General features: G+C 43.3%; 1 protein-coding gene across 3 annotated transcripts; it reads right to left on the bottom strand.

The window, feature by feature from the left end:
• Nucleotides 1–4,532: 4,532 nt before the first annotated feature.
• TUBB1 (tubulin beta 1 class VI) lies at nucleotides 4,533–12,486 on the bottom strand. 3 transcript variants are annotated; one of them, XM_056353648.1, is made up of 5 exons: nucleotides 12,349–12,486; nucleotides 11,311–11,603; nucleotides 6,710–6,818; nucleotides 6,411–6,521; nucleotides 4,533–6,281 (listed from the first exon to the last, which is right to left on the bottom strand). In XM_056353648.1, the coding sequence occupies exons 4-5, from the start codon at nucleotides 6,469–6,471 to the stop codon at nucleotides 5,209–5,211; spliced, it is 1,134 nt and encodes a 377-aa protein (XP_056209623.1). In that variant the 5' UTR covers nucleotides 6,472–6,521; nucleotides 6,710–6,818; nucleotides 11,311–11,603; nucleotides 12,349–12,486; the 3' UTR covers nucleotides 4,533–5,208. The 3 variants fall into 3 exon arrangements, with proteins under 3 accessions (XP_056209623.1, XP_056209622.1, XP_056209620.1); XM_056353647.1 differs by lacking the exon at nucleotides 11,311–11,603; XM_056353645.1 differs by lacking the exons at nucleotides 11,311–11,603; nucleotides 12,349–12,486 and adding an exon at nucleotides 8,141–8,416.
• Nucleotides 12,487–12,489: the final 3 nt, after the last annotated feature.

Genomic DNA, 12,489 nt, shown 5'->3' with positions numbered 1-12,489 from the left:
AAACGTTGCATAGGTAACAAAGAGGGGCTTCCTTAAATCTTTGGTGCTTTCTTGTATCTTTGTTGCTGTTCTTATAGTAGGGCTTTAGAAAGCAAGTATGTTTTGTTTCAAATCATGTCACTGGCACTCTTTTGGTGTTAAAAGCACTGTCATAACAAGTATTTTTTAATTTATTTAATTTTTGCAAGTTGCAAAGCTCTGCTCCAATATACCATGTCTGTCTCAAGATTAGGATAAAAATGGCTCAAACAAAAAATAAATATGGAAATAAATAAATTAAGAATTATTTTCTGCCTCATTTATACTAGTTATTTCTTTAAAATTAAGTAATTAAATAAGAAAGATTGTAATATGGGGATTTTAGAAATGAACCCCAAATTCAATAGAAGCAAAGTTGTTTAGTGGTTATAACAAAAAATAAAATATCATAAATCGTTGGTCCAGATGGAAGGGACTAGTATAATGTAGCATCCTAATGTGACCACTTCCAAAAATGTCATCTCAGCTGGCACTCACTGGAGTCTTCTTCAGCAATCTCGGTAGAGAGATTAAGTAGGCAAATTAAGGACAGGAAATTCTATCTCTCCAGTCTTGCTGTTTGGTGTTCCTACTAATTACACTGACAATTGTCTCTTAACTGTCATATGCTATCACAGAGACAGACTCTGACATACTTGGTGAACAATTGCTCTTTCTGTTCTGATGGATCTATATCTGACATGATGATGTGTGGATTGTTAATTGCAATGGCTCTGAACTAAGTAAGATGTCTAATAAAGCTGAAAATTATTCTGTGCTTTAAAAATGTACTATAAATGAAAACATCACTGCATAGTGATGTGAAATCACTGTGTGATTTCCAGGGATTTACCCTTCAGCAGATACCAAAATTGGCAGGAAGACACAAGGCCCCTGGGCAAAAAGGACCAAAGTCACCAGCATTCCCTCAAGACCTGTACAGCTTCTGGAGCATTCTTAACAGATTTTGTGATGTGGTTTGGTTCTGGAGAGAAAGAACAGAGAGAAGAGTAAACATACTTATGTGCAAGGATTTAATAAAAACCCAAGCCATAATCTCTTTAAGTCCTTAGTCCTAATTATTTAAATGAACATTAGGTTAGGACTGAATTTATTCCTTATCAAACACAATTTTTGCTTATTATATAGGAAAATTGTCTATTTTTCCAACAAGTGTCAAGAGATTATGATAGCTTTTAGTTTGCTATGTATTTTCTTTTATGAATTTTTTTTTTAGTGCACATGATTGAATACAATTTCAGTGGTATGTGTAAATGTTCTTGCATCCAAAGGAATCCCATGCCAAGGCATCATCTGATGGAATGAAACTCCGACTATAGCACAGCTTGGCCACACACAGATTAAAACTCCAAACTGAAGACATATCTATAAAAAATCATTGGCTCCACATGCTTGTGAACCACTTTCTTCTTTAGTCTTATCTAGAAAAAGCCAAGAACTGATGACACTGAGGGGGTAACGATAACTGACTTAGCTGGAAGAAGCCATGCTTTAACCGCTTGCTTGGGCACCTAAATTACAACAGGACTACTTAGGCATGAGTTAATATGTAACTACCCTATGCTATGTAACTAGCCATTAGCATCCTAGAAGAGTCAGGCTCTAATTTCTGTTCTTTAGTGAATTGACGTGTAGTGTGTTCCTGGCAAATTACCGACTGAATCACACAGACACACAAACAGTGCGCTTTTCTGGACCGCCGAGGTAGTTCCCAGCTGGCCCCAGTTGGAGGCGGGGCTGAGACCTTCCTCACCAGAGAAGGCCCCAAACCTTTCCCAAACAGTTTCTACCGGGGGTAACTGGGAGAAACACGTAATAGCAGCAGCAGCAGCAGCAGCTGCTGCTGCTGCCCGCCCGCCTCCCAGGCCCCTCAGGCCCCTCAGGCCCCTCAAACGGGAAGACCGGAAGCCCCGCCCCTCATCCTGCCCTCTGATTGGTCGCTGCCGGAGGAGAGCGCCCATGACTGGAGGAGATTCTGGGGAGTTGTCATTGGTCAAGCTCCCTGAGGTAACTGGGGTTCTGATTGGCGGAAGGAGCGTTGCTGCTGGGTGACTGGCTAAAACGCAGCGCGGGGGTCTTTCCCCTTCCGGTGGGCGCTGACCTTGCCGGGGAGCGGAGTGACCGGTTCCCCCTGTGTCAGTGGCGGCGCAGCCATGGTGGCCTACTGGCGCCAGGCCGGGCTCAGGTACCCGCCTGTCGGCGGCAGGGCCCCTTGGCGGCTGCCTTTCGGAGGCTGTAAAGGCCGGGGCCGAGCGCCTCGCGGGGAGGGCTGGCGGGGTCGCAGCGGTGGCTCTGGAGCGGGAGAAGAAGCTTCTGGGGCAGGTTTGAGTCTCACCTTCGCTTTCTCCCTGTCTGCAGTTACATCCGGTATTCCCAGATCTGTGCCCAGGTGGTTAGAGCAGCACTGAAGCCTCAGTACAAAGCAGAGGCAGAGAGGGCGGCAATGGCCACTGTGAAAACTGTGAAACCCAAGAAGGAATAAAACGTAAGTAAATGGAGCAGGTTGGCATGCCTTACACTAGCTTGTCCTACGAGGAGTGTTGGCTCCCAGCATGAGTCGGGTTAGTGGCAGGCGTTAACTGCTTGCTTCCTTCTGTGCCGTGTGTGGAAGGTCGGCTCAGACCTTCATGCATGAACAGGCGGGTTGCTGACTGGTGTAGTACAAATACATGCAGGTGTTTCTGCACCCTGATTACATGTGGGACAGGAAAACTGCTTAATCTCCTTAGTTCAGTAGAGTGAGATATTCTATCCATCAAGCCCAGCTTTGAACCATTTGGGATTTGGTCAGAGTTGTTACAGACAAGCGAAGCAGCATCATAGGTTTCATGTCTCTTGCTTTTCTAAGCCAACAGTCGTTCCGAACTATTGCGTTCCCTACCAGACTTACTTGTGTAAGTGGTATCTACTGTCTGTGAAAGATATATGCTACTGTTCAGAGTAGGGCAGGTTCCATTCCTGATCAGAGATTAAGTAATGTTACCTTTTGTTTGAGGTGTACCTTGTCATACTGTTGACTAGAATAACGGGCATTTTAAATCTCTTGTAGGAACTGATCAGTGGAGCATAACGGCAAACTGCAGAGCTGTAGGCAAGCTCAAGACTCTGCAATGTAATGTCATCGCATTAACTGTAAAACTTGGCTCTGTACGTAAATCAGCATGCTAATAAATGTAATTTCTGTTAAGTAACTGAATGTGTGGGAAGTGGTGTTCCTTTTGAAACAAAGTACTCTGTTTTACAGAGACATTTAGTTTTCACTTGTGTTAAAGAAGATGACTGTTGTTATCCAGTCTGTAGCAACTGATGTTTAAGGCAAACCTCTGCTGGATTTCATGGTGAAGTTTCAGGTACATACATCAGTGAGAGATTTCATTGTGTAATGCTTTTCTGCTTATTTCATTTCAATGTTAATGATTACTTTGGAGAAAAAAATGTTCACTTTTTTTTTACTCATTCAGTTTTCTTTACAAACCATTGTTTTCAAGAGAGAATATAGGTATATAATTTCGATAATTAAAAATATCTCTGTCTGTTCTCTCTGCTGAAAGTGGTAGGCCATTGGCTTTAAAATTCTCTGTCATGATGTTGTTCATCTTCCATTTGTGCTTAGAACAAAATTAACTTGGGGAAAATCAGTTTGATGAGACTTAGGGTTACGACTAAACTGGAAGCAGGGTATTTGCCATGGATGTGCTGCACAGGCTCCAATATCTAAAGGAACACTGAGCAATGAATCGGGAGTTAGAGAGGTGGTGTCGGTGTCCTGTAAGGGGTGGAGAAGGAGGCACAGGAATCCCTGGACTGTACTTGGATCACTCAGCTATCAGTTATCCTTGTTACCATTTTGTCACTTCACCGGGGGTGGAAAGAGACAGGCATTTGCTGGGGAACAGCAGGAATGGAGGGTGATGTTCCCACCGGCTATTGGCTAGGGGGGCAAAGCTGTGCCTTCGGCTGTGTTGGTTTGGGAGAAGGTGTTTGCATGTTCCCATGCTGTGTCTTCACAGCAAGTCTTGATGTCCCACTGCACAGGAAGAAATATAGTGTGCTAGAGAACTGGCTGCAGGTTTGTGTGTGCCTAGACACTGCTGCTGTTGACTCAAACATGAGGCATTACTTTCTTGAGTACAATAAACTCTCTCTTAGAAAAGCATAATAAAAAAAGCTTAGTTTTTTTCATGTAAAGTTAGTCCTTAAAAGAATAAAATACAATTTTTGCCTATCAAATCTTTTAAGTATTACATTATTGTATAGAATGGTATATGATTTTTATTTTAAAGAATATTATAAATACAGTGTTAAGTAGATGGCTGTGAATCTCCAGAAACTTTTTTTTTTCCTGAAATCAAGATGTTTTTGATTTGGTGATTGTCGAACTTAGATATAACTAGCTGCAAACCAATCTATCAATTTTGCTGTACTGAATGACAGGAAGAAAATTTACAGTAGTTAGTACATGGGAGGAAAAAGAAAACCACACACACCAAAACTTTAACACAGTGTTGCAACTTTGTATGCTAATATAATGCAATCTATAGTTTGAAATAGAAACAAACCACACAATGATAATGAATACAAGCTCTGCAATAATATAAGCCAGCAATGTGATAGAACTATTTAAGTACTTAAAAAAAAAATAAAATGTGCGGATCTACATCAGCCTGCGGAGTGTGTAATAAAATAGATGTTGCCTTTGTGGGCCTTACAGATACGCCTGTGTTCCTGAAACAGTAACAATTTCACAAATAAAACATGGACTGTGCTTATCCGAGAATAAATACATTTGAGTTGATAGCATATTTTGCTGTTGCTTATGATCCTGATATATATACAGACACACAGGCTGCTTATTACATCCAGTATCTGGTGATAATACTCTAAAAGTGAATATGTTTATAAGACAAGCTGTTACAAAACAAGTTGTCTTCATAGTGGCTCTTTTTTTGGGAGAGATTCCATGTCAATGGTTGTTCAGGAGAGAGTAAAGCATAGTTGCCATTAATTTCAAAAGCATTGTATTGTAATATTGGATATGGTTTAGCCAGATGCAGAGAAAAAAATTCTTAAGGAAGGTGTTATTTTTGGTATGTAGATGATGGCTACTGCTTTTTCTTTAGAGAGTGTCAACGGGCTTATTCGGAGAATGTTTTGATATTACCATTGTTTTTATGGTGCTTCCTTTTCTGGGCTGGCTTCCACTTCTACCTCCTCATATTCCTCAACATCTGCAGTGGCATCCTGGTACTGCTGGTACTCGGACACAAGGTCATTGGTGTTACCTTCTGCTTCAGAAAACTCCATCTCATCCATACCTTCGCCAGTGTACCAATGGAGAAATGCTTTTCTTCTGAACATAGCTGAGAACTGTTCAGAAACCCTGATGAAGAGCTCCTGAATGGCTGTGTTATTGCCAATAAAGGTAGCTGCCATCTTCAAGCCTCGCGGTGGTATGTCACACACAGCCACTTTGACGTTATTAGGGATCCACTCCACAAAGTAGGAACTATTCTTGGTCTGGACAGCCAGCAACTGCTCATCCACTTCCCTGGTAGACATTCGGCCTCTGAAGATGCACGCCACAGTCAGGTAACGTCCACGACGAGGGTCACAGGCTGCCATCATGTTGCGTGCATCAAACATCTGTTGAGTAAGCTCTGGCACTGAGAGGGCTCTGTACTGTTGGCTGCCTCGAGCTGTCAGTGGAGCAAAGCCTGGCATAAAGAAATGCAGGCGAGGAAAGGGCACCATGTTCACAGCCAGCTTCCGCAGATCGGCATTCAGCTGACCAGGAAAACGGAGTGAGGTTGTGACACCGCTCATCGTCAGGGACACTAAGTGGTTGAGGTCACCATAGGTGGGATTGGTGAGCTTTAAAGTTCTAAAACATATATCGTATAGAGCTTCATTGTCAATGCAAAAGGTTTCATCTGTATTCTCGATTAGTTGATGGATGGAGAGGATGGCATTATACGGCTCTACGACTGTGTCGGATACTTTGGGTGAAGGCACAACACTGAAAGTGTTCATAATCCTGTCAGGATATTCTTCTCGGATTTTGTTGATGAGGAGCGTGCCCATACCTGAGCCTGTACCACCCCCAAGCGAATGGATAAGCTGGAATCCCTGAAGGCAGTCACAGCTCTCACACTCATTCCTGACCACATCCATGACATTTTCAATTAGTTCAGCGCCTTCTGTGTAATGGCCCTTAGCCCAGTTGTTTCCAGCACCTGAATTACCTGTAAACAGAATTAGAGAAAGAACAGCCATAGAGTTAGCACAAGAAGTTTTAAAGGCTACAAAGATATGGGAGTTAAAAGGCTGTTTTAGGACAGTTGACTAGTTTGCTGACAGCATTCTGTACATACCATGAATAAAATTGTCGGGTCGAAAGAGTGGGCCTATTTTGCTAGACCGTACACTGTCCATCGTACCAGGTTCCAGGTCCACCAGGATAGAACGGGGCACAAATTTATGGGCTAGAACAAAAGAAAATTTATTGAACAACTACTGCTAGAAGTCAAAGAGACAGGCTTATAATCTGCTCTGAAAAAATCCAACCCACCTACAGTGATTTGGGGATTATTTTTTTTTAATTACTTATTTTAAACTTCACGTTGGCTCTGCAAATTGCTCTGCCAACACCCTAACAGTGCTGAGCACTTACAGTAAGCCTCATTGAAGTACACGTTAATTCGCTCAAGCTGCAGTGATGCATCCCCACGGTAGTTTCCAGCGATGTCAATCCCATGTTCATCACTTATCACCTCCCAGAACTGAAAAAGGAAAGAGGTTCAATACACTCACAAAGATTATTTTATTTTTTTTTCAGCACCAGCTGTGCTGCACTCATGCCTGGCTGCACATAAAGTGGGAACTGTGCCTGAAGTGGGTGATATTTTGCCACTCACATACTAGAACAGAGTGGGGATCCTCCTCTTCCCCCTCCCCAAATAAGTTAAAGGGAGAAGTTTAGTAGACCTTTTATGCTGCTTAACCATCACTAATAGGTGCAGGGCCTCAGTGTGTTCCCTTTAAAGAAAAATTGGTATTAGTTTAAACTCTGCAGCTACTAGTTGGTATGAGCTTAACGAGAAAGTCAAGGAGGGTTTCTTTCAGACCTGCCATACACAAGTGGGACTGTGGCATGGCAAAGCTGGCTCAGAGAAATTTGTACACGAGCAACGCTTTCCACGAACAGATGTTGGTCATAAATGTCCTATCTCGACATTCATATGGATGTCTTGTACTGGGGCTCTTATCTAGGCAGCAGCCACAGCAGTGTTCATGTAGGCACACCCACCCACTATAATGACCAGGCTATTTTGATTTTAAAGGTCTCCTGGTTTAGCATCCAGCCTCATTCTGAGTGTATAAATATACCATTGCCAGCACGTGCATGGTGCATTGGGGTGTGTGTGTGCATGCTTTTCTACAGGTCATCTTAGATATAAGCTGTTTCCAGGTCAAAGCCAACAGAAAAAAACAAAAACCTTTCAACTATCACAAATTAACCCATATATAGTTACTTTCTTTGACAACTTCCTACTTAACAATAAAAAAAAGATGAACATTACACAGCAAAAAACAATGTGTTTTTTTTTTTCTCCCTAGCACACAGTCAAGAGTGAGCAACTACTCTCTAAGTAACAGCATGCCAGTGTTTGAACTAACGATCCCATATTAATGACTATCATGTGGCAGAGTCACTGCTGTATGGCTGAACTAAAGTACTGGCATCACAACTTTGCTGCCTGGGAGTTACTGACTCCTTTACTTGTCCCAGTATTTTGCAGGCTAGATTACTGCCTATGGGAATATGCATCCCAGCAGGAATGTTCTGGAGCACTTACAGTCACTGCACCATAGTTATTGCCGATGTTTCATTCTCTGACAGTCTTAACTTTAACCTTTACATGAGGAGCAAGTCTATCTTACGACTTTCTTGTCAAAATACTCATAGTTACTGCTCACATGCCATGTGCCCTACCATTAACAAAGTAATTGTTCCCCCTGGAAGCCCCCATCTGTTGACAATGTTGACCTGCTACCACTGATAACACTTATTACTAAAGACCAATATCGAAAGAGATCTTACCTTAGCGCCAATTTGGTTCCCACACTGGCCAATCTGAAGGTGCACAATTTCACGCATTTTGTGTAGCTTAGACCTGTTGGCGGCTACAAGCTAACGCAGGTTTTCTAGTCGCAGTCCCCAGAACAAGCCCTCTTTCTGCTGCTGTATCAGCTACACCCAGCCCAGTCAGCCCCAAGGGGCCTTTTTATACTAGTGGGACTGTCACTCAGCCAGCAATGGGAGTAGCCAGCTCCTCAGGCTGCTCATCACAGCATTTCCCAAGGAGGCAAAGTGCCTATTCACTGCCTGTGTACAGGGCACAAGAGCACAGGTACATTACTGAGTGGCTTGGAAAATAAAGTTGTCACATGTACCCCCTTACACTGAATTCCAGTTCTCTGTGCAACAAACAGTGCAATTTGTGAATATCTGTGCACACCGTATTTGTGTTTCATTATTTAATATGTAATATATATACAAATATATACATCTATCTAGATACTATAGCCAAAAATGAGTGATCTCCATTTACTAAGTACATGTGCTTCTGCCACGTAATTTAAATTCTAACAGCATGTGAGTCATATGGGACAATATCCATAATAAAAACAGTAACAACTTTTGCGCAGTAGCCTCCTGTAATCACAACATTAAGCGCATTGCCAGGCAAACTTGTACTTCAGCAAGCATCATTCTCAGTGTCTAACTGCACCAAGGAGGGAGCAGCACCAGTAACAAAAAAAATACTTTGTAAAACATAAATGTAACACTGCAGTCCACGTGATACATGTTCCTTAAACATTTAATTAGAATCCATCAATTTCAGTCAATCTAAAATCTGAATCAACTTGTGACTAACTTGCACAGATGCTCTTCTTTCCTTCTCCCCCTTTCCCCCTTTCCTGTGATTAAGAAATATAGCATTTCTTGTGTTTCTTATTTTCTTACACCTGAGATGTAGTATTTCAGAACTTGCCAGAATAAAAACTAGAGGCGAAACCCCAGTTCCACTTAAATTAACCACAATGTTCACTGTGTGAAATGTTTCACTGCATTAAAGGAAGCGATGCAGGGCTGAGCAAAACACGACACAGTCATGTTGCCTGCTGATAACAGGACTAGTATCACTGAGCAACAGAAACCCAGAATGGAGTGTATTCTGGAAGTTTATAGTAGTTTTATTACACATCAGATGACTGTGAGTGCTTTGCAAGCGGTCCTTTTAAGGATAGGAAAAAGAACTACAATTCGGAAAGCACCTTAAATTATTTTGTATAAAAAGATGACAGTGGAAGGACTTGACTATTGAAAGCAACTACTTTACCAGTAACCACTCTTTATGGGTTGCCAGAGATAAGGAATCTCTGAGCTTCCATATTGTTCCAGAAGAAAAATCAGCTTATTCCAGACTTCCCTACTACAGATGACTTCCACTTCTTCCACCAGGCAGTGGAGGAACAGACAACTGCCCCTAAGACAAAGTTTAGCACCAGAAGTGCATTGCAGAAGAGTAGCTAGCAAACATTCCATCATCCGCTAGGAGCCATCCTCAGTAAGGAGCAACAAAAGCAAGACTTTAAATTACAGTAGATCAATTTTGTTTCCTTAAAACACAATAGTTTTATCATTTTCTGAAATATAAGTATTCTCTAAACAGTTACATTCCATTGCAATGGCAGTGGATATCGTCTACAATTTCCTAAGACAAAATTCTGGAAAGGTTATTTGAACGTTTACTTTGAAAGCAAATTTAATTTTATCCATGCACATTTCATATTTGTTTTCTCCACCTATGCTTAGCTAAAAGTAAGTGCAATTCTGAGCTGTACCTTCAGCTGCTGCATTCTGAAAAGGAGCTGCGTTGACACAATGTGACAGAGAGCTACTGACACTAAATAAAACACTACTTAAAATACAGAATATATGAATCTACAATAGCCACAACTTAAGAAGAGTCTGAAGCCACTAATTCACTGTTGAAAAAATTTGGCAAAATAATTTCAGCAATAAATATACTCACAAAGAGCATTTCACAAGCAAAGCAAAGAAAAGAAAAGGGAAGTGAAAGAAATATGCAATCTCTTAACATCACTGGGTTTTCTCTTGCTAAAAATAGCTCCCTGGAATCGTGCACCTCCTCTGATGGACTTCCTTACAGAGTTTTAAAAATTACGGCAGACGACAAGAAGTACCTGGGTGCTTTGTGAAGTGGAAGTGGGTTTGTGCCACTTTTCCCTCTCCTCCCCAATTGCATTTCTGTGAACTCCTGAATCTGTCTTTACACCAAACCTGGCACGTGAAAAGCCTGCTGCTCTGCAGATTTTGTTTGCAGGCTGGTCACTGCACAGCTCTGAGAAGCCTCCAGCCTGTTAGCCGCCCGGGCGCCCTTCCCAGGCGCGGCCATCGAACATGTGCTGCTGCAGATTAGCGGTGCGCGCATCGCAGGGAGCGAGCTGATGCTGGTGGAAGGGTTGGCCTCGAAGGACTCTTGGTGCTGTGGAGATTAGGAGCAGTCTGGCACTGGGCACAGCTACTACCAGCCTGTCCCGCAGCGCCTATTATCAGGCCGCCCACTGCTTCCACTGCCTTCAGAGACAGCCTTAGACACAAAAGCCCTGGCGACGGGCGTAAGCTAAGACTGCAAAGAAGCCAGGGTGTTTTTTTGGTTACTGGGGTTTTTTTTGGTTCTGTTTGTATCGGTTATTTTTATTTTAATGTCACCACAATACCCACTAGCAACTATGCAAGTGCAGGGAGGCATTTCAGGATACATTTTTTAATATGGTTTGCTTGGGAGAAGCTAGCTTTTCACAGGAGCAGAGAAGACTGTTGAGAAGAAAGCCTATGCAATTTGAGAAAAGCCTGGCTACAGGCCACCAGATAATTTTAAAGAAATCTGTGAATGTCTACCAGATGACCTGATGCTATTCTCAACTAATCTGGGCTAGCTACGTCATGCTTAGGAACACTACCAACACCCGTTGGATTCAACAGGCAATAAAGACTACCTACTTCACACTTTCATTCCAGTTAGTAAGAAAAACTATTCCAAGCCTGCCTTCCTCTGGCAGGTGGTCCAAAGGGAATAAGGCAGGACTGCCCACTGTAAATTATTATCAGTGTCATGAGCCCACATGTTTAAACAGATAGGGTTTGGCGCAACCGGAGTGGACAACAGGGAAGTTTGTTACCTTGCCCACACTGCAGAGCTGTGAATCGGCAAAAAACCGGGGCTTGCAGCATGTGAATTCATCTGCAGGTTAGTGCCCTGACTCGGGCGCTACTGCCACAACCCAGTTACTGTTGATTTTGGATCATCTGATGAATTGTGAAGAAGGTCACCTGCCCCGCAGCCAGGCTCAGGGCTTGCTCTGCTGTTCCTTTGGCTGCGCTGGTTCTCAGTGCCTCAGTTTCTCTGTTCATAACGTGGAGCTAATACACCTCATGCCTTTTATAAGCAGTGCTGAGAGCTATGGAAGAAAAGCTGTGGGGGAAGAACCAGCTGTGTTTTACTAAACCGGTTTAACAGACATGAAAACCCTAGCCAACATATGGAAAAAGACTGGTAGTTTGCTCTCACAGACGCTTCAGCCTTCTGCAGGAAAAATAGAAAACTATTTTTACTACTGATTCAATCTTGCGGCAGATAATGAAGAATCTTCAAATGTCCTGAACCCTAAAAAACAGCCTAAAAAATGGGCACAGGCCTGTGTCCCTTTGAAAATTGTAGCATAAAAGGGCTTGAGAAATTTGGAACTTGGAACTAGCAAAAAAAACCAAGGAAAGGCCAGAGCAGTCTATGGGCACACAGGGCACAGCACGGTTGTACCAGGGCAGAGGACAGCCCTCCTCACTGGCCCCCTGCAGACAGCAGCTGCTGCATGGAACCGTCACAGCATTTGAACAGTTTTTGGGGGACTTTGGGGGTTGGTTTGTTTGGGTTTTTTTTGTTTGGTTGAGGGTTTTTTGGTTGGTTTTGGTTTGGGTGGGTTTTTTTGCTTGGATTTGTTTGTTTGTTTGTTTGTTTTCTTTTGTCAGGAGGTTTGTGAGCCCCGAGTTGCCTCATTGTGACCGTGTGAGCCGGCGGAGCCCTCAGGCACCCGCGGGACTCCCCGCTGCAGCTCCCGCGGCCCCGGGGCAAGGGGGGCCGGCGCAGCCATTCAGGGTCTCTCGCTGCGTGTGTTCCTCATCCCCAATAAAGTACTTACCTGCCGTTAGGAAGGACTTACCGAGGTACACGCTGTACTTGGGGTTACCGGGTCCGGCTGCCATCAGACGCACGCTCACGAACACGAAATGCGGACCCGGGCAGGCCGCGCCCCCCGCCTGCCGCAGGTGAGCAGCCCGGGCCGGGCCGTGTGGGGCCGCTC

This window comes from Falco biarmicus, chromosome 10 (genome assembly GCF_023638135.1).
Source record: "Falco biarmicus isolate bFalBia1 chromosome 10, bFalBia1.pri, whole genome shotgun sequence".
Classification (NCBI taxonomy): Eukaryota; Metazoa; Chordata; class Aves; order Falconiformes; family Falconidae; genus Falco; species Falco biarmicus.
Note: the sequence above shows the minus strand (reverse complement) of the source record. Positions and strands in the feature narration are given on the sequence as shown.

Excerpts from the sequence above, each read along its gene's own strand:
- TUBB1 (XM_056353645.1), bottom strand. The coding sequence starts at position 8,197 with ATGCGTGAAATTGTGCACCTTCAGATTGGCCAGTGTGGGAACCAAATT. Across the intron at positions 6,819-8,140 it reads GGAACCAAATTGGCGCTAAG|TTCTGGGAGGTGATAAGTGA; the intron begins GTAAGATCTCTT and ends TTCCTTTTTCAG. Across the intron at positions 6,522-6,709 it reads GTACTTCAATGAGGCTTACT|CCCATAAATTTGTGCCCCGT; the intron begins GTAAGTGCTCAG and ends CTTTTGTTCTAG.